Raw genomic sequence first — 22,801 nt, 5'->3', positions numbered from 1 at the left:
TCTTCATTGGGGTGATCACATAAATATGATTGTTAATAAAGGGTACAGATCTCTGCACATGGTTATGACGGTATTTAAGGGTTATAGTAAAGATGTAAAGGAGACAGCACATAAGTCTCCGGTAAGACCCCAACTAGAGTATGGTTCCAGTGTTTGGGACCCTCACCAGGATTACTTGATTAAAGAACTGGAAAAAATTCAAGGAAAAGCAGCTCAATTTGTTCTGGGCGATTTTCGACAAAAGAGTAGCGTTACAAAAATGTTACAAAGTTTGGACAGGGATGACTTGGGAGAAAGGAGACTAGCTGCTCACCTAAGTGGTATGTATTAAATAACACTAGTATGTTTTTATTGTTCACCCACCTATTATGTTAGCCGGGCGGTCTGTAGAAACAGCCGGGCGGTGCGCCCATTAAAAAGGCCCTAGGGAGAACACTGGGTTTCATTCTGCTTCTTATACAATTCCATATATTCCACTTCAAGCTTAGTCCATTCCCTTTCCTTTTGATGATGCATCATCTTTTCAATCCTCCTTTTCTATCAGTAATCCTCCAGCAAACTTCTTGTACAGTTTGTCTGTAATGTCTTTTGGTGTGCGATGTTCTTTTCTTCAGTAACACTCCTACACTCATCAAACCATGTAGGTCTTTTAAATTGTCCTTCCATCCCTAATACATCCTTAGCTGATTTGTCTATAGCTGTTTTTATAGCTAACCATCTCTGCTCTATTTCTTACCATCTTTTATTGTTTCTTTGTTCTTGTTCTAGGGCCTGAGAAACTTTCTGGCAGTACAATTCACAAGTTTCTGTTGATTTCAAAGCTGCAATATTGTACCATTCTCTCCTGATTTGTCTTCCTTTTTGGGCATTTGATATTCTTGCTCTTATCTTAGCCATCACTAAGAAATAATCTGAATCCACATTAGGTCTACGGAGAATTTGTACATCCATCAAGCTTGATTTATGCCTCTGGTCTATCAGTACGTGATCAATTTTATTGATAGTTATGCCATCAAGTGACTTCCACGTGCCCTTATTTATCTCCTTACGAGGATATGTGGTAAACTCCACTACCATATTCCAGGAGGCTGCGAAGGAGACCAGTCTTGTATTTCATTGTCACCAGTAAATTCATGCTTACTATTGTGCCATATCACATATGCCCCAAGAGTAATGTGTAATGCTGGGGATTTACTACAAGAAAGAAGTCCTGGTATAATGAGGAAGTTGTGCAATGCAAGATCTTGGCAGCGCGCGGCATCAGAAATAACTTATCTTCCATAGCAACAGCGAGCAGTTCGTATATTTCACATGAGTCAATCGGAGAATTTACGAGATTGTTTGAGAGCGGCAGATCTGAAAGAGACCAATCACAATCTTGGAAGTGAAATTGCGAAATGAAGGGATATACCGGAACAAACAACTGCGGACCTACCAACATTTTACAGTGCTGCACCATCAATGATTTAATTAGGCAATCTGTTATAAAGCCATACTCCACGTTTTTGATATGAAATAAAAGTTAATAAAGTATCTAAAACTACTTGTAGACAGAAATAGCACTTAATTTTGATTTAATTAAATAATAAATATATTTTCATCGAGTCAGTGTTTTCTACCAAGTAAGCGGCTGAGCAATTGAGTCATCTATCAGTGGAAATCCACAAGTATTATAATACAGGACGTTTGGTGAACGCGTGCAGCTTGAGGAAATGGAATAGGCACTCTGCTCGGAATGTGGTACTGCGGAGATCGGTATTTCTTATACTAAGCCTATGTTGAACGGTGTTAACATTATATGTGAAGATTTTTATCAACCGAGTAAACATATTTATATTATGAAATGTGAGACATTATTTAACGAGTTTTATGCATTATCTAGGGGTAAGTTCAAGTGATATACTTTAATCATGGGAGTGTACAGTACAATTTACAAAGCAATTACCTTTGCTACATATAAAATCATGTTGTACGTTGCAGTATGCCAGAGTGTGGTTTTGGCATGGGATTGTTAATAACTAAGACGGTATTTATTATCGGTATCTCCAAACCCATGTATGCAGCTGCATTTCCGTAGTGCAAAAGTTGTTATCGGTACGCGTGATCACGAAGACCATGTGCGAATCGTCGTTTATCGTTCAGAATAAATTAATGGTGTGTGCGGAGCACCACATTTCAAAGACGACGATGGAAGAAGAAAAGACCAGCAGTGCATCTTGTAATGCTATCATGTGTGTTGCAATGATGGCATAATTTACGCAGACGCAGTAGCCTGGGGACCATGAAGAAAGCTGAGACGACACCAGTTAAGTTTATCTTAAATCACAGGCATGCTTAGATGGAGGAATTAGGCTAGTTTGATCCTGGTGTAGTTTAATTGTAAATGTCAGTCTCTTTGTGGCTGAGCTATGTTTTATTATTGTAAAGTAATGGTATGTTTCAGGGGAAATACATGCTCACACCCTAAAGTTTTCTTTTTATTATTTTTCCTTTTTATTAGATGGGAAAGAGGGAAGTTACAGTAGAACCTCGATAATTCGAAATCAGTTAATTCAAAATTCCGCCTAATTCGAAGAAGCTCTCATTCCCGGAAACATGAGATACAGTTTTGCATGCTATTTAAATTGTTTAATTCGAAATGCGGATAATTTGTAATTCGAAGTACAATGTTGGCCCGATTATCGAAATTCAGACTTTTAATTCAAAACTGCCTTTACAGTTCAAAACAATAGTATGTTACAGGGTAATTTCAACTCAAAATTTATCTGCATCATAATAGAACGCGTGTTCCGGAATGTGGAAGGGTAGCTTTCCGCACTTACACCGACTTCGGTGGGTCTACAGTGCACTTCATGATTGCTAAGTTGAATGAAATCGGAATTCTTTTGTATTCAACCTTTTAAGGTACGCCGTATATCACGCAACAGGCAGTGTCAGAAAAACAGAATCCGCAAACAATGGCGATGCCGACAGCTGACGGTAAAACGTGGGCACATGGCTCATATTATAAATTTGTAGGCACCGAACAATATTGTCACTGCCGATGAAACTGCATTGCTTTATTTTAATGTGAGCCCAAACGGTCTTATGGTTTTAAAGGAGAAAGTGTCAGCCGGGGGATCGAACAAGGGTGGGGGATGGGGGTAATTGTAGTGTGTTACAATGCGTATGGAAGCGAGAAACTTCATCCCCTCGTCATAGGAAAGTTCAATAAGCCAAATGTTTTAAGGGTGTTGGGCACTTTCCATGCCAGTTAAAAGCATCTAAAAATGCAAACAGTACAGAAATCCAAAAAATAATGCATTTGCACAGGGGAACCAGCATAATTTATCCTCGTCTTTGAATTGTGTGATTTTTTTTCTTTCGCTGCGTGAGGTTATGTTTGTCAGTGATTTATCCAAGTGCATTATTTGAACATTGTAAATGCACCTTGTTGGATACATTTCGGAAAAAAATTTCCATAGCATTTGAACGGTTTAAACTGTGAATCGAGGTGATTGCATGTATTAATGTGTCTTAGAATACTTTGTGAAGCGGCAATTGTTTACATTTCTGAAGTACGAGAGAAGTGCCATGGCGGGAAATCGTACAAATATAGTCATAGAAAAGTTTGATTTTAAGGGCATCGGGTACTTTCTATGTAAATACAAGGCATCTAAAATGCATACAGTATAGTAATCCAATGAATAAAGCACTTGCACATGGGAGCCAGCATAGATTTCTCCTCGTCTTTGAATCGTGCCTTTTTTTCCTTCCTTCTTTTGTTGCGTGAGGTTATGTTTGCCAGCGAAATATCCAAGTGCATAATTTGATACTGTAAATGCACCTTCTTGGATACATTTTGGAAATAGTTCTTTTTCATGGTATTTGAAAGGTATAAACTGTGAATCAAGGTTAACTGCATGCAGTAATGGGCCTTAGAACATTTTGTAATGCGGCAAGTGTTGGTACTTCTGAATTGCGAATTGGCGGTTAATTTGAAATCACGTAATTCGAAGTCCGATTTTTTAGTCCCAACGACTTCGAATTAACGAGGTTTTACTGTATTAGGTGTAGATAAGGATATATATATGTCATGAGGTTACTGTGTATTCCAATTTATGTTACGGGATGTAGACTCTTTCATTAAGGAGGCTGCACAGCCTTAAGTTTGTTTGGGAATAAATTTTAGCAGGGAATAGTTTGTTTTAAAGCATGTAGCATGTTTACAGGTGTTTGCATGGCAGATGTAACCAGCAAAAAAGTCCATCGTTGAATTAGTGTCATTTAGATAGGCAAAGAGAATCAGCTAATTGTGACTGTGTTGTGATACTACGAGAGAAAGGCAAGGTTAGCCTGAAATGAGATTCATATGAATGTGTGTTAAGGACGGAAATGCCTAAGGGGAAAATATAATGGTGTTAACTGTGGTGTGAGAGAAAGGCTTCATTTGCCCAGTGTTCCTTAATACTACGGGAGTCGAACTCTTGTACTCCGAGGTGTTAGGCCAGATGTCCCGTGTGTCATATATAGTCATGTGTCATATGCGTATCATTAACTTACCTACAAACCCGTCATTGCTGAAGTATACTTAGAACTATCAAGATGTACAAATCCTTGGTATTAACTGGAAGGAAGACTTGGACACATTTTTTTATTTTGACTGTCAATACCTTCCAGGAGGTGTCGGATCATCCCACCAGGTCACATCCAGACTCTACAATCCCCTTGGACTAATTTCACCTGTGACAATACAGTGAAACTACCTTAGTGTGTTCCTCATTACCACATTTTTCCGCTTAATATGTCGTAAATTCGAAGTTCAGATTCATGTCGTATTAAATCTACATAAAAATTCCTCACTCATCGAGTCACAAATTGCCGCTTTTGCCACTTAATACAATCACATTTTTCCTAGCCCTGAAAATGTTACGTCATCCCTTGTGATTTCTAGCTCGGGTAAGAACCGTTGCCGCAGTTGTGTGATTACAGGAAAAGGCCTTGAATTTCATAGGATAAGTTGCACCTTCAGTTAACAAGCCGTTAGCCTCTGGAATGTTCAGTTTTGCTTCCCGGTTAGCAGCGAAAGAGCTGAATAACACAGGGAGTCTGTATGTGTTTGTATTTTGCATCCCATTCAGAAGTTAAAAATTTATTTTGTGGTGAGTGGTACAGTGAAGTGTAGTGAATATTTGTCATGTGATAGCCTAGTTGTGGATACGGAAGAAATTATGAAATTTCTTACTAAAATCAGTCAGAAAGTGGACTAGCATCCGCATCTTCAGAGGTGGCACGAAAGTTGAAATGAGTTTTGACTCGATCCCTTGAGTTGGTTGAAGTTTTTTCAGATTCAAAATGGTGCCCAAAGTCATTCCTCGCAGACACAGGGTCCAGTGTAACCTCCAATTCACTGTCTAAGAGTGTGTCCAGAAAATAAGTTTTCTTTAACCCACTGGTCCAAAATACAGTAAAGAGCTTCTACTAACATTTGTTTTAGAAAGAGTGTGATCTGTGAAATAATTTATTGGCCCATGTGCAAATGTTTTCATATTTGTTGTCTGATGTTTTTCACATCTTCCAATGCACTGTTATTTTAACCATGATGAGATAGGAAAGGGCTGGGAGTGACCTCAATTATGGTACAGCCCAGCATTTGTCTGGTGTGAAAATGGGAAACTATGGAAAACCATCTTCTGGGCTGCCGACAGTGGGGTTGTTTGATATTTAGAGGGCATTTGATAGATAGTGCGGGCACCCTATGTGACTGGAAAGAGACTGTTTGGATGTGTGATCACGAGTTAAGAGCTTTAAAGAAATTAATGAAATAACTTTTTTTTTTTTTTTTCAAGAATATAAGCATTGTGCAATATTTGTGAACCAATTATGAAGAAAAGACTGTGACTTTCCACTGATTTGCTTGTTTTGTCCTAGTCTTGCAGACCAGACCAGTATACTAAAGCGTGATGAGTTGTTTCATAATGTTACGTACTGTAGTGTTTTCCACACTTAACAGGATACGGTGTGGTGTCAGAAGAAGCACTTCTGCTCTGCATCAGTAGGGCTGAAGTGCAAACCATCACGCACATTTTGAAGGACTGTCCGCTGCGAACTTTTGCTTGTTCCACCGAGGACATGCAACACTGGCTCTATGTTGGAAGAGCTGAACATTAGTTTATTAGAGACTGAAAGCACTCCACATTAACCTTTTCAATGTTTATTTATTTATTTATTTATTTATTTATTTATTTATTTATTTATTTATTTATTTATATATCTATTTATCGTATGGCAAGTATACAAAAGAAAACAAAAATGTACAGTATATACAAGGACAAGAATGTTGGTAGCGTTCACATTTATAAATCAATGTCCAATTGCTGTAGCCATTCTAAGAGAGGGGGTGTAGCACTGATGACATCTTGGGCTAGTCCAGAGGGCAATAATCAATAATGTGCTGCTCTGATTGGAAAGGGGCTCCACAGTCACAGGCAGGGGGTTCTCCAAGTCCCCACTTATGTAGCATGGCTTTACATCTAGCGTGGCCTGTTCTTAAACGGTTGAGTTAGGCCATTGGTCTCTTCAGGTGAAATCCTGGAAGTCCAGTCTTGGTGTTTCACACATGCACCATTTTTTTCTGGATATTGAAGCCAGTTATGTCATGCCATATTGGATTCCTTGGTTTAACCCGATGAGTGCTACGCCCGCCTATAGACGGGCTGACGCGGCCGGTCCACCAGTGCTACGTCCGTCTATAGGCGGTGAGCGAGAATTTTAATTTTTTGGAGTTTCCCGGTTCACTTTCGAGTGCAAATTTGATCTCTGACATATTCTGCCATCTGTTGGGCATTATGTAGAACTAATTGATCACAGATTATAGTTTCGGGGAGTAACTTACAGAGCGTTTTGTAGACGTCCGTGGAGTTCATCTGTAATGTAAACAAACATGGCTGAACAACAATTTAGTTGCTCTTGCAGCGATGTTATTTCGGATCAGAGAATCTTTCAGGTATTAACCACAGCGGAAAGTGATGATGGAGATAATCATTTTAAGGAATTGTTAAGCGATTTTTAAAGTGAGAGTGATAGAGAGAGTGCCGAAAATATTGTTTGAGAGAGAGAAACAGAGCCTCCTTCTAAACTAAAGAAGAAAAATACGGTGAGTACAAAAGCTATTTTATCGCTAATTTCATGGCGGATGGATTACTTTTCTTCACCAGAGTTTCAAGTAACTGTGACAGGCTCTGAAGGCCAAGTAGTATTTGATGACAACCTGAAAATCATTGATTTTTTAGAAATTTTTGTGCCAGTGGAGTTGGTGCAGATAGTTGAACAAATCGGCATCACAAACCACCAGTAGAAAGCATTTAACTATCACCACATTCCAGGTTGGGAAAGTATTTTAAAATATCAACTTATATACTTCTAAGAACTTACATGTTTTAGTTGCCTACAGATTTTAGGAAATAATATTATTTTGGGCTCTTTACTTTGTATAAATATAATGCACGCATGGGCACATAAGTGTAATTTTGTTTTCTCTAAAAATAATATTGAACATAAGTGTAGGATTTTCCATTTGCATTTAGATTTATAAACAACCAACATTTATAAACATTTTAAGCTAATCACCCCACTGAAAAGTTAAAAATCGAGGCTTCTACAATTTTTTTTACATACGAATGAAAAAAACTCAGCATTGAGGTACCAAACAGTCAACTGGTAACTCAGCATCTTAAAAGATTAAGACAAGAAGGGGGTAGGTCAGTAAGGGCCTCATGGATTGGGAGATTCTGAGGATGATTAGGATGGTGCAACTTTTTCCATTCACGTATAGTTGCTTCCTGTTGTCTCATTTCCAGAGGTGGTATGTTACTGATAGTATGTAGCGACGTGTAGATAACCTCCTCATGGTGTACCCTGGGCAACGGGCTGCTTATGCAAGACGGCTGATAGTCTCACACAAATAGGCGACCGAACTAGATCCTGGATCTCTCAGGGTCAATCAAAGTTACATCAGAAGATGAAACCTTTTCAATGTGGACTTTTATATATATATATATATATATATATATATATATATATATATATACAATTTTTCAAGGTGTATACAGAGTCGATTGTATGTCTTCTTTTTGTGTGTCAAGAACATGTACACAGAGTCGATTGTCAACTGTAACATCATACACTATTATTATTTATTATTATTTACATATTTTACGCCCACATTGGAGCACTGAAATCAATACATTTGAGTTAATTTCTTCTTCTTCTTCTCCCAGAACTTTTTCATCCTCTCCGACCTGGAAGCCCTTTGTGTGTCCGATATAGTATATTGTTTCCGTTCAACTGCTTTTAGTTTGAGACTTATGCTTTTGTTCTTCAAAATCCTCTTCTCTTTTCTGTCTTTGATTTGTTGCCGAGTTATACCCAATTCTTCCAAATCGTCCTGAACTTCTTTGAACCAATTATTATTGATTTTATTCTTCAAAAAGTAATCGAATAGTTGTTTCAATATCCTGGTGTCTGCTAATCTTGATATGTGACAGAAAAAGGAAATTCTTCTTTTACGCATTGTAGATATTATTGATTCACATTCACGATAGACAATGTTGTTAGGCAACAATCTCCACTGTCCATCAACTTGGTGTTTTTTATTAATAATTGTTCTAAGAATTCTTCTCTCAGTTTTCTGTAATTTGTCTGTTGTAGATTTTACATTTAATTTGAATAAAGTTTCACTAGCATAGGTTGCCTCTGGTTTAACTATGGAATTATAGTGTTTCAGCTTAGCGTTTATCGAAAGAGATTTTTTTTTATAGGTTGGCCAGGTAAGTCTTTGTGCTTGTTTAAATTTAGTTGTTCTGTGTTCTATTGCTTCTTTTTCATTTGTGTTCCATGTTATTATTTCCCCAAGATATTTGAATTTCTGAACAATTTTAATCTCTTTATTACTGTTCAGCTGAATAACTGGTAAATCAACTTTAAAAGTTGGCATCATTTCTGTTTTTTCAAATGAAATTTGTAATCCCATTTTTTTAGCTATAATTTCTAGTTGTTCAATTTGAAATTTAGCCTCTTCTATTGTATTTGCAAGTAATGCTAAATCGTCCGCAAAAGCAAGGCAGTTGAGTTTAATATTTCTACCGATCTTGATAGTTGGTTGGCATTTCTTGTTCCATTCACGCATAACCTTCTCCAATGCACAATTAAATAACAATGGTGAAAGTCCGTCTCCTTGTCGAAGTCCAGTTCTTATAGTGAATGATTCTGATAATTCACCTCTAAATTTAACTTTTGCCTTCGTATTTTTAAAAGTCATATTAATGAGGTTAACAAGTTTTTGATGTAAGCCAAATTCTTTAAGGCTTTTTAATAATGAATCACGATGAATACTGTCGTATGCTTTTTTAAAATCTACAAACGTGATGACCAGACCCTTACTTCGAACTCTTTGGTGCTTCATTATCCATTTTAAACTAATGATTTGATCTGGACAGCTTCTACCTGGTCGAAATCCTCCCTGATATTCTCCAAGTTCTTGGTCGAGTTGTTCTTGGATTCTTGTGTATATAATCTTGGATAAAATCTTGTATGTAATATCAAGTAAGGATATCCCCCGATAATTATTTGGATCGGAGCGATCACCTTTCTTGTGCAGCGGGTGGATTATCGCTGTATTCCATTCCTCAGGAAGCTTCTCCGTGTTCCAAATATCAATGATGTATTTATGTAGGTTTTGAATAGTCTGATCATTAGCATTCTTCCATATTTCTGCTACTATTTGATTCTCTCCTGCTGCTTTGTAGTTTTTAAGTGCATTAATTGCCGTTTTCACTTCATTGTAAACTGGTGGTATAATCTTTTGTAATGGAGTTTTATTTTTTGGGTTAGGATCAAATTCTAAATGTTCCACAGGATCCTCACAATTAAGTAACTCTTTAAAGTATTCTGCAAGAATGTTAGCATTATCCTGATTATTGTGTGCCATTTTACCATTTTTATTTCTTAACATAAGTGTGGGAGGGGTAAATTTAGATTGATATTGCTTGAATGTTTTGTAATAGTCTCTTGTTTTATGCTGATTGAATGTTTCTTCTATAGTGCTAAGCATTTCCTTTTGATAATTCCTTTTAATTGTCCTAATTTCTTTAGCTGTTTGTCTTCTGGCATTAATTAGTTCTTCTCGAGATTTTTCCGTTTTCCTCTGTTGATCATTTATCCATGCCTTGTGTCTTGCTTGAATTGCTTTGTCACATTCCTCGTTCCACCACGCATGTTTCTTTCTCCTTTTGATTGGGGCAATTTCTTCAGCTATGGTTTTAAGTTTGTTGATCATTGTCTCTAATTTGTCATTTAAAGGTGTTTTGGATCTCTCTAAATATATTTTATTATTTATTAAGTAACTGGGATCATAATTTCTCCTTGCTTTGAGATGATTATGTTTGTGTTTCCTTTTTGGTGTTAACTTGATTTTTATTTTTGAGATATAATGATCCGAGTCAATGTCTACCCCACGGAGGACTCTGACATTATAAATTTCTTTATGATAATCTTTATCCATGGCAACATGATCAATCTGAAACTCTCCCAATTTTACGTTAGGGCATTTCCATGTCATAAGTTTATGTGGTCGCCTCATGAATCTGGTGGTTTCCAAAACGAGTCTATGATCTGCACAAAGTTCAATTAATCTTTGGCCATTTTTGTTCGTTAATTTATGAGCTGGCCATTTTCCTACAACTGTGCGATACTTCTTTTCTCTGCCTATTTTAGCATTGAAATCTCCAAGTAAGATTTTTATATGCTCATCAGGGATCTTCGCTAATATGTAATCAAGTTCCTCCCAAAAGTTTTCAACTCCTTCTCTATCTTTATTGTTTTTGTCATTTGTTGGTGCATGGACATTTATTAAAGTATAAGTTTTATTCCCTACTTTAATTGTTAGAAGTGCCATCCTCGAAGATTTTGAAGAAAATTCTTCAATTGAGTCTATTATGCTACTATGAACAAGAAAACCTACACCAAATTGAGGGACATTCTTCATTACTCTTTCTCCTGGAGGTCCTTTGTAGAGACGATAACCTCCTGATTCAATTGGGTCCTGGTCTGTGTTCCTAAGTTCTTGTAAAGCCATTATTAAAATCCTATGTTGGTCCATCACATCAGTTAAATGTTTCAACTTGCCCACCTTACTTAGTGAATTAATGTTTAATGTTGCAAAGTATGAAAATTTTCCTGATTTGTTGAACTTAAGTCTCTTCTTACATTGTTGGGTTAGTCCACTGTCTGTCAGCTGTCTGTCGATTGTCTGTTGGGCTTCCAGGCGCTCCGATTCGCCTAGGTCTTCTACTTGACTATATAAATAAAATAAATAAATATTTTTAAAAACTTTATTCTAAATTTCCCTTCCCAAAATTAGGGTACAGGTATTATTCAATTTGGAACAGGCACAGCAATACTACACTTTGAAAGTGGTGGAAATCAATCCTGTAGCACCGAAAGCAAATGCTACACTCTCCTTTAATCGGATAAAAATACTGGGCTATACTCACCACGCCAATGGCAAAATCCAACAATCTCGAAACTAAGTTGGAAGGGTGCATCATCAGGGCTGGTTCATGGTGAACATTGTCGCTCCATTGTTGGCCATATTGTCCAAAATGTCACTCACATATAAGGCTACATCCACACTTGCCTCATCACTACGCCGGATGAAGGCATCGTCCAGAAGTTGCTTGTACTTGGGTCTCTGAGTCTCTTCCTTGATCAAACTACCAAACAAAAACAAACATACAGTTAGGAAAGACAACTTCTTTATATTTAGTTTAGTTCACAATATGTTCAGCAACATTTAAATAGTAATTAGCCTGGTCCCCAAATGCTTTAAGTTTATTTTATAGCTTTCCTCCCACCAGACATAACTTATTGCTAGGGCTGGATTCTTATGCAATTACATATTCCGTTCATTTTCTTGCAGACAACTAAATCAGTGAATTGTGGTTCTGATATCATTATACCTGTGTTCCATTTTACATATTAAGTGAAGAATGTAATAACCCCCCGTCTGTGAAGTACAGTACATCCGAGAATCTGGGATGGCTAGGTGCAGGCTCAGGTAGTGTGTCGGGTAATGAAATGATGTGTGAAATACAAAACTATTTTTCCAAGAAATCTTAAGGCACAAAGGAGACCAAACAATGGGGTGAAAATGGCTCATGGACTTTCCAGGCTGCATCCTCATATCTCAAATTACCAGGTAAATAGTAAAAAAAAAAAAAAAAAAAAACTTACAACACGGGGAAATGGAAAATCCACGAACAAATGAAAACAATTTGGCTAAACATCACAAAAATGAAATATGTATAATTATATACTTACAAACACTCCTAAACCAAGCCAAACTACAGCCCCAATGGGCCTTCGCGTACCAAACAACGCATGGTCAATGTGTCTAATCCTCTCGGCAGTTATTCCTGGCTCTCTAGACCGGGGTCGCCACCTCGCCATTAGATAACTCCTCAATTAAAGATAATCATATAGGCTGAGTGTACCTGGAACCAACCCTCATATCCAGGTAAAAATAGCTGACCTGTCTGGAAATCGAACCTGGGCCCTACAGGTGAGAGGCAAGCAAGTTAGACCACAGGGCCTGCTTCAAACATTAATTACCAGTACGTGAGTTAAAAATCGCAACACTTTACATTCAGTTTTACCATGAATGCTTCTTTCAGTTCAGCAACTTTCATCAGCCAAACTCTTTGAAAAATCTAATGACACCAAGCCAAACAACAATCGACCACAAGTAGTTTTAAATATTCTACTCTAATAAAATAATGCACATTAGATACAAAAGTGCTCAACATGATGGCAAAATCCCTTCTTTCTTTTATCTTCCATTGTAATTTGGTCACCTGTATACTGTTCATAGTCAGTTTCTGGAAAACTTGTACCACGAAAATGATTAGGCCTACACTGAATTTTAAAGGTTATGCTGAATTCGAGAATATGATTTTGTACGCAAACATCGATTCTCAAAAGTTCTCTAAAGCATTATATTCAATTCCGCCTGTCACTAATCACAATCACATTGGAAAGAGAAAAAATATCATCAAAACTCCAGAAATGTTGGTTATTCATGACCTTGAGCTCAGCTAGAAAGTGAGCTCACTGCACAAGCCAGTATGAGTGGGCAATGATACTTCTTAAATGTAATGTTATGCATATAAAACCACTGCTGTTTTTATGACATTTTAACGCAAAACTGTAAACGTAAAATTGCTCGTCTTATATTAGGACCAAAACAGTAATTGGCAATCCCAAGACCTCCCATGGCTTTATGTATGTAAGGTGCAACATCTGTTCTGGTTTCAAGAATATAATCGTATATGATAATATTAAAATACCAGATTTATGTTAGGAAGGAGCAATTTTGATTACTGTCTGAAAGCCCAGTGACTATACAGTGCCCCGAGGGAAGGGCCGAAAACTGTTCGGCAATACAATAAAAAAAAAAGGTTTAAAAAAATCATAATGTAGGCTCTTACAATACGAACATTTGACGAAACTCGTTCAGTCTTAAGTAGAGCTGCTGAAATGCTCTCTGTCTCCTTCCAATTGTTGTGACCATTTTCTGCTTTATGATTTCCGAGGATTCCCTAAACAATACCACCCGAATGCGACTCTAAGAGGAGCCCGCATGCAAGTTCACCGCTGGTCGCTTCTCCAGTACAGTACTTGCTCTAATTATCGCAATGACGAGACGTTAACATCGCAATCCATAGCCGTCCTTTCGTGGGATACAGTTTCTTGAAAAACACTTGATCGACAATTTAGCATTGATGGGCCTGAAATTTAAGGATGGTTGATCCAGGAAATTGTTTTTTCTAGGGACGAATGATGCAGGACTTTTACAACACGATTTAATTAGGATGCTCGCGGGACCACATAATTTGAACGGATAATCCGAGAAAACGTAGTTTCCCGGGAACGGATAATCGAAGTTCCACTGCATATTGTCCAACTACCAATAAAGAGCAATTCAAAACTTGGAGAAGGGGCTGCAAGCAAAAGCGAACTTGCGCAAAGACTATGTGCGTGAATACCTCACCACCCAGTCTTCAAGAGTAACAGCTCCACGACGAAAACAAGATTTGTATACGATGCTTCGGCAAGTACTGATCATAATGTTGCACTACTATACAAGAAGATAGCAATGAGATTCCGCACTCACAAGATTGCTTTCATAGCTGATATTGAGAAGATGTCCAGGCAAGTGGCCGTGTGGTTAGGGCAGCACAACTGTGAGCTTGTATTCAGTTCCAACCCCACTGTCGGCAGCCCTCAATATGTTTTTCAGTGGTTTCCCATTTTCACACCAGTCTACGGCCGCTTCCTTCCCACTTCTAGCCCTTTCCTATCCCACCGTCGCCATAAGACCTATCTGTGTCGGTGAGATGTAAAGTAGATTGCAAAAAAAAAAATCTGCGATCCATTTTATGGAGAGAGATCCTCAAGATCAAAAACATATGAACTTACCATCGCCACATGTGGCACTTCCTCAACACCCTTTTCAGCCACAAGATGTCCACAACTCGCAAGATGAAACACATAAGTTTCCATGTGCAGCTTCTATATTACGGAGGGACTTTTGTGTTGATGACTGCCTCTGAGGTGCAAATGACTTAGATAATGCCAAGGAAATTCAACACAACTTCAGAATTTACTCAATCATGCAGGACACCGTTTATTTAAATGGTGTTCAAAGAGTTAGCGAATCTATTCTAGAACAATTAAGAGAAAGCCAGCAATCAATATCTACAAACAATGGAAACTAGTAGAAATTACACGAAGCAAACAGTACTTTCAATAATATCTTCAATTTTTTACCCCACTTGGTCTGATAAGCCTGTCAGTCATTCTATTTAAAATATCATTCAACCTCTATGGAACGAGAAGTCTGAGTGGGACGCAGAACTTTCAGAGCCCTTAATTGGAACCTGATCCACATGATATGGCCAAATCATCATCATCATTTCCCTTATGCAGCTCCTGCCGGTTCGGGGTATTTTGGCACTTCTTCATCTTCTCTTTCCTTCCACCATTCCTCTACCACGATCTTGTCCCAATGTAAATTTTGTCTTCTTATGCCACTCCTCACTGATTCAATGCATCTTGTTCTATGTCCTCCCCTTGCCCTCGTACTTTGCCTCCAGCATCTGCCTTGGAATTCTATTTTCCTCCATCCTCTTTACATGTCCTAACCAATTTAGATTATTCTTTTCAACTCTCTCATTTAGCGTTTCTACCCCAACTTCCTTCCTAACATCTTCATTTCTCATTTTGTCTTTCCTATCATACTTCTTAGAAATTTCATCTCACTGGCTTGAATTCTACTCTCTTACCTGCTAGTCAAAGTCCAAGTCTCAGTATGGGTACACAGTACATTTTGTACATTACCTCTTTACTTTTCCTTGGTACTTCTTTGCTCCAAACAAGTTTTCTTACACTTTGGTAGAATGCATTACCCTGCTAATCTCCATGTTCACCCTACCATTTTGCATTAATTCACTTCCTAGGTATTTAAAGCTGTCCACAATTTCCAGACTCTGGTTTCCAATTTTCACAGTGCCTTTTTCTTGCCTGTCCCCTCTCAAAATCACCACAGTCTTGCCTTTCTCTGAACTGATTTTCATGCCATACTTCTCAATTTTTACATTCAGTACATCTAGTTGTTGTTGCACCTTTTTGCCATTCTTTCCCAAGATCACATCATCATCTGCAAATAGCAGCATCTTCATCTCTTTATCTCCATAGGCTTCCTTTGTTACCTTTACAATTTCGTCCATGACCATAATAAACAAAAGAGGAGAGAGCACACTCCCCTGTCTTATTCCTAAACTATTCTGCATTGCTTGCACCATTTCTAACATTTTTCTTCAGGGTCTCTTTTAGACCATGGTTTCAAAAACCTTCTCTCTGGGGACACTATCATATGCCTTTTCTATAACTATTTAAGTCATTACCAGATCCTTTCCATTTTCCCAGTTCTTTTCCATCATCTGTCTCAAGCTAAAGATTGGGTCCACTGTAGATCTTCCACTCCTGAAGCCATATTGTTCCTCTCGTAAATCTCTTTTAATCTTTCTTCACATTCTTCTTTCTAATATCCTTTCCAGCATTTTAACTACCTATGATATAAGTGTGATTCCTCTATAGTTACCACAAACTTTGTCCCCTTTCTTAAACACTGGTACTATTATCCCTTTTTTTCCAGTCTTCTGGTACACATTTGTGTTTCCACGTACACTTTAGTAGCCGGTACAACCGTTGCATAAAAACAGGTCCAGCAGCCTTTATTATTTCTGCACTGATTTCATCCATCGCTGTTGCTTTTCATATCTTCATCTTTTGTACCACTAACTCCACCTCCAGCATTGTTATAACATCCTCAGTTGTTGAGTCCTCACACTGTTTCTATCTCCCCTGTACAGTTATTCACTTTCAATAGCTTATCAAAATACTCCTTCCATCTTCTCTTATCTCTTCTGGGTGTGTTAACAATTCCCCATCTTCCTTTTTCACTAGCTTTGTGATAACTCTATCTGTCCTGTTGTTGTTGTTGTTGTTGTTGTCGAGTAATCAGTCCATAGACTGGTTTGATGCAGCTCTCCAAGCCACCGTATCCTGTGCTAACCTTTTTATTTCTACGTAACTACTGCATCCTACATCTGCTCTAATCTGCTTGTCATATTCATACCTTGGTCCACCCATACCGTTCTTACCGCCTACACTTCCTTCAAAAACCAACTGAACAATTCCTGGGTGTCTTAAGATGTGTCCTATCATTCTATCTCTTCTTCTCATCAAATTTAGCCAAATTGATCTCCTATCACCAATTCGATTCAGTATCTCTTCGTTCGTGATTCGATCTATCCATCTCGCCTTCAGCATTCTTTTGTAACACCACATTTCAAAAGCTTCTATTCTCTTTCTTTATGAGCTAGTTATCGTCCACATTTCACTTCCATACAATGCCACGCTCCAGATGAAAGTCTTCAGAAACATCTTTCTAATTCCTATACCAATGTCTGAAGTGAGCAAATTTTGTTTCTTAAGAAAGCTCTTCCTTGCTTGTGCTAGTCTGCATCTTATATCCTCCTTACTTCAGCCATCGTTAGTTATTTTACTACCCAAGTAGCAATATTCATCTACTTCCTTTAAGACTTCACTTTTCTTTATCTAATATTTCCTGCATCACCAGCCTTCGTTTGACTGCAGTCCATTACTTTTGTTTTGGACTTATTTATTTTCACCTTGTACTCCTTACCCAAGACTTCGTCTATACCAGGGATGGCGAACCTTTTCCAACTAGTGTGCCATTTTAACTCTGGTTTATTATTCTCATCTGTTGACTGTGCCACTTGTTGTTTTCCATTTCCATTACAAGATGTCTACAACCTACACCCCCCCCCCCCCCGTCGCAACTTCCTTTCAATTTCCTGATTATGTTTCATAATACGTTATTTATTTATTTATTTATTTATTCATTTGTTGAGGCTTTTATTTATTTATTATACATATTTGCATAACGGGTGCAATATATCTTGTAAATACTTCCTCCATTAGCTTCATTATCTTCCCATGTTGTAGTTTGTACGCTCAACAATTAAACTAATTTCTCCCTCATCACATTTCCATAAGGAAATCTGTAAAAAATAAAAATAAAAACTATCCTTGTTTGTAACGTCACATTCATGCTTTCATCAAAACATACTGCATATATGTGGGAGTTATCCAAATTAGCTTTCAACTGCTCTGAAACTTCTTCACTCATTTTTATTATTCTATCATTGACAGCAGTTCAGCTGGCTGGGATTCCTTTAATCATGTTAATTAGTAGTTGTTTGTTAGGGAAGTTTTCAAATGATGTGTCGGACGTCAATTTATTTATTTATCGTATGATGAACCTATGTACACACATGTATATAGTTCAGAGTAAATGTGCGTAGTCACAAGTCCGTACAATACTATAACTCTAGGTCTAGCATTTTGACCCAATCAACTGCTTCATCCGATGTACGGTGAATGTCCATCAGCGTTCCTTTGAAAGCTCGAATTGGGCAGTCAGCAACAATGTGGTGGATTGACTGAGAAGATGCACCACAATCACAATCTACAGACCTAGTCCAACCTCATTTGCACAACAGATAACCACATCTGCCTTGTCCAGTTCTTATCCGATTGATGATTCTCCACTGTTGTCTTGGAAGATCAAATCCTTGTACTTGTTTAGAAGGATTCTCAACCAGATGTTTGTTCACTACTGAAGACTGATCCCACTGGGCTTTCCATGAACTGTTAACATGAAAAGAGGTTCTTTCAAGATCCATTGCTGTACGCCAGGGTGGTTTCCTTGATTTCAGTCGTTGATGTTCAGTGTGCGTAATATCTTGATGGATGGGTAGTTGGGGGTTCTGCTGAATGTTCTTCCAAACCTTTACGAGAGCTTCTGATCGTCTTAGGGCTGGAGGTGCAATATTGCTGAGAACAGGAAGCCATAGTGTGTTCGTGCTCCGAATGCAACCCGAGATTATGCGCATTGCCTGATTGAGTTGTACATCGATCTTCTTTGTGTGAACACTATTGATCCAAGAGGGGCAGCAGTATCCAGCAACAGAATATGATAAGGCTAATGCTGTTGATCTTAGAACATGAGTATTGGCTCCCCATGATGTACCAGCAAGTTTCTGAAGAATATTATTTCTAGTTTTTACTTTAGCAGCTACATTTGAAAGATGTTGCTTGAAAGTCAAAGTTCTATCAAGTGTTATTCCCAAGTATTTTGGTGTACTGCAGAACGGCAACACTTCACCTCAGAATCTGACTGTTGGTTTGTAATTAGACTGTAAGACTGCGTAAATGGAATGTAGATATAACTGTTTTTTGAGGATTTAGGAGAAGGCACCATTTCTTGAAGTATACATCCAAGGCTTCCAGATCAGTCAATAAGAAATTTTCTTTCAACAACTCACCGTCAGAAATCTGTTTCCCATGCATGCTGTACTATGCAGTGAGACAGATAGAAAAAGCCGCACTGATATTATTCCTGGGCCAGAAAGATGATACAAAAGAACTAGTTTGTTTGTGTAATGTTGGATATTTTGTGAAACAAGCTCTCTTCTTTCTTCATTTGAAATGGAACAAACATTTGAATGACCAGTCTCAAAATTGCGCTTTACATTAAATATGGGGGATACAATTGTTTTCGAACACAGGTAACACATCTTTTTAACAGTCCGAATTCCCTTGGCCAGTGTTCTTGAAAAATACGGTCACCACGTTTGTTCAGTTTCTGTTTTCTTCGGCACCGAAAACACATTTGCAATGTCCGTATACAAAACCACTAGAAAACGACACTATATCACTTGACTTTCGGACCTATCAGTGTAGCAGTGTTGCCATATTGCACGTCCGAATGGAACTAGTATTCAGATTTTTGATATTTATTTCTTACACGTGAAACACTGTAAGATATGCACTGTCTGTAGTACGAGACATATATATAAAATATTATGTTCATGTGGCGTGCCACCGAAAACGTGTTCGCGTGTCACCTAGTGACACGCGTGGCATAGGTTCGCCATCCCTGGTCTATACCATTCAGCAGCTTCTCGAGATCTTCTGCAGTCTCCGATAAAATAACAATATCATCTGCAAATCTCAAGGTTTTGATTTCTTCTTCTTGAATAGTGATTCTCTTTCCAAATTCCTCTTTGATTTTCTTTACTGCCTGTTCTATGTAAACAATGAAAAGAAGGGGGGACAGACGCCCTTGCCTCACTACTTTCTGGATTGCTACTTCTTTTTCAAAGCCCTCGATTTTTATACAGACTGTAGATAATTCTTCATTCTCAGTATTTGATAACAGTCACCTTCAGAATCTTAAATAGCTTGGTCCAATCAACATTATCGAATGCCGTACAAATGCCCCATGTACGTTAGCTATAGGTGGGCCGGCGTAAGGTTGAACATGACAGCTGCGCACAATGTTCGTCACACTGCAATGGCGCACGAAGAGATGTTGCTGCCGCAACAACAGCTGACCGCACGACACGTGACTTTTTAAAAACATGGGAGAAATATTTTTAATATCATTGCGATGATACACAATACAAATGAAATCTGCCGACAAAAATCGAACTTTCAACTCACGGATTATTCATCACACAAAATGATACGAGATAAATATACTACAAAGTTCTTATTATCGCATGTTAGAAAATACAGAAGAAATCGGCCGACAAGAATCTCACTTTAAATACACCAATAAATTATAGAATAATATACGAGGTGTGTTCAAAAAAAGACCGAACTGTGGCTAGAAAAACTTTATTATATAGCTTACATCATTTCACAGACTGTCCCCTTCAAAATAGTCCCCTGCACTATCAACAGCGTGTTGCCAAAGTTTCTTCCACTTTTGGAATGCTTCCTGGAATGCACTTTCTTTGATGGCGCGAAGTTGCCTCGTCGCATTCTCCTTGATCTCTTCAATGTCTTGGAAACGATGTCCTTTCAAGGTGGTTTTCAATTTGGGGAATAAGAAAAAGTCTGCTGGAGCCAAGTCGGGAGAATAGGGCAGATGGGGCACAACAGGAATTTGGGGTTTTGCCAGATAACTGTGGACCGAGAGAGAGGCATGTGCTGGCGCATTGTCATGGTGCAACATCCAGGATTTGTTTTCCCACAGTTCAGGCCTCTTCCTGCGCACAGCATCTCTCAAATGCGTTAAAACATTCTGGTACAGTTCTTTGTTCACTGTCTGGCCTCGGGGTACAAACTCGTGATGGACAATGCCTTTCCAATCAAAAAACACAATCAGCATCACCTTGATGTTTGAATGACTCATTCGTGCTTTTTTCGGTTGAGGAGAACCTTTCCCCACCCACTGTGATGATTGCCTTTTGGTTTCGACATCGTAACCGTACACCCACATCTCATCTCCAGTGATGATGTTCTTCAGGAAGTTGTCATCAGCATCTGCATTAGCAAGCATTTCCTGACTGATGCTGACTCGGTTCTCTTTTTGATCGTCAGTCAGCAAACAAGGGACAAATTTAGCACTGACGCGCCGCATCTGAAGTTTTTCGGTTAAAATTGCACGACATGATCCTATGCTGATGCACACCTGATCAGCAACCTCTCGGACTGTCAAACGACGATTTCCACGAATCACTTCACGAACTCTCTCGACATGGCGGTCGTCTGTTGATGTGGAAGGTCGCCCAGGCCTAGGGTCTTAAGTGACAGACGTTCTACCGTCTTTGAAACGTTTAAACCACTCGTAGCATTGTGTACGACTCATGCATTCCTCCCCGTATGCTAGCTTCAACATTTCAAATGTTTCCACAAACGTTTTCCCAACTTTGAAGCAGAACTTCACGCACACGCGTTGTTCCTCAAGCTGTTTCATTATAGAATTCGACGAACATGTGACACACGCAAACACTTCAGAGGCTCTAACTCAACTGATAATGCAGGCAATGGAATGCGGAAAGCAGTGGTCTGTTGTCAGAAGTTGCCGCTAGGCGCCGCCACAGTCACAACTCGCTCAATGTTGTGGTTTGCGCGCAATTTACAAAGTTTGGTCTTTTTTTGAACACACTTCGTACACCGGTGCTAACACAAAAGGTTTCAAGTAAAATCTATAAAATTTACGAAAATTCAGTAACCTTATTTTCATACCTGATTCACAAAGGTAGAGAGGCTCGATACCCTCCAGATCACTGCCATCACTACCGTCGGCTTTGTTGTCATTGTCAACGTCGTCTAGGCAGATCATCAACTCCTGACAGTCACTGATGAAGGCATGTATTGCCATTGCCAAGTTAATGAATGTTGCGATATGGCTAACTTTCTTCATCCACAAAGCCGCATCCATTCGAGCAATACTCTCCTGGAACAGTCCTTCCACTTCAGTAATTGTGAAGGACTTGTTATTAGTGCGTATGTAATCTTTTATTTCACCCCATACTGTACCAACTGAATGAGGTTGATGTAACAGAGATACAGCAGCAACCTAATAACCTCATGCCCTTGTTCCTTCGCTACCTCATTGACTAATTTAGTCATACACATATGCACTGGGATATTTCCTCCCGGCAGTCATTCCACTAATAGTTCTTTACGGGCACTCGAAGTAGGCGTCTTGTCCGTTATTACGGAGTGGTAAGGTGCATTGTCCGTAACAATGACAGAAGGGACCTTGAGCTGTAATAATTGTACTCGTGTCTTCATATTGCATCAGCCTGGAAATAATTAATTCCTGTTACAGGAGATAGCTTAATTTGCTTCTTTCCCGAACTGCTGTGAAACAAGTCCCTACTATCAGCGCAGTTTCCGCTATTGCTATGTTCCCCAGTCCCTTTTTCCTTCTGTTCTTGAAGGCGAACATCTCTCTGAATAACAGTACGCTTTGAAAGCCCTAATGTATGACATACACATTCCACAACATGATCTGCAGGAACAGACGGCTAAACAAGCGTACGAATTTCCTCTCCCTCCCGTAAAACTCGCGAATTCTCCACACTAATTCTAATGCCTGACTATTAAGGGACACTCCACGGCACAAAGAATTATCACTTCACGCTTCATGGCTATGTTAACGTTTCCAAGACATCGCATTGCATTCATTAAAATAAAATTTCACAATTATCTCACAATGAAAACAAAACTTTCATAAACGCACAACTCACACCTGACCACGTGCTGGCGGCGACAGACAAAATGGCAACACTTCAATACGGTATTCAAGCTAGTTATA

General features: G+C 38.6%; 1 protein-coding gene across 3 annotated transcripts in view; it reads right to left on the bottom strand.

Annotated features, from left to right (window-relative positions):
* Mkk4 (MAP kinase kinase 4) overlaps positions 1-22,801 on the bottom strand; it is a 384,371-nt gene that overhangs the window by 27,036 nt on the left and 334,534 nt on the right. For 2 of the 3 annotated variants that reach the window (XM_067148946.2, XM_067148945.2), the window contains exon 10: positions 11,532-11,750. In XM_067148946.2, coding sequence (XP_067005047.1) covers positions 11,585-11,750 — 166 coding nt within the window. In that variant the 3' untranslated portion in view covers positions 11,532-11,584. Of the gene's footprint in view, positions 1-11,531; positions 11,751-22,801 lie in introns of those variants that run through there. The other variant, XM_068228034.1, reaches the window with a different exon arrangement.

This window comes from Anabrus simplex, chromosome 6, assembly GCF_040414725.1.
Source record: "Anabrus simplex isolate iqAnaSimp1 chromosome 6, ASM4041472v1, whole genome shotgun sequence".
NCBI classification, from domain to species: Eukaryota; Metazoa; Arthropoda; class Insecta; order Orthoptera; family Tettigoniidae; genus Anabrus; species Anabrus simplex.
This window is presented reverse-complemented; position numbering and strand designations above follow the sequence as displayed.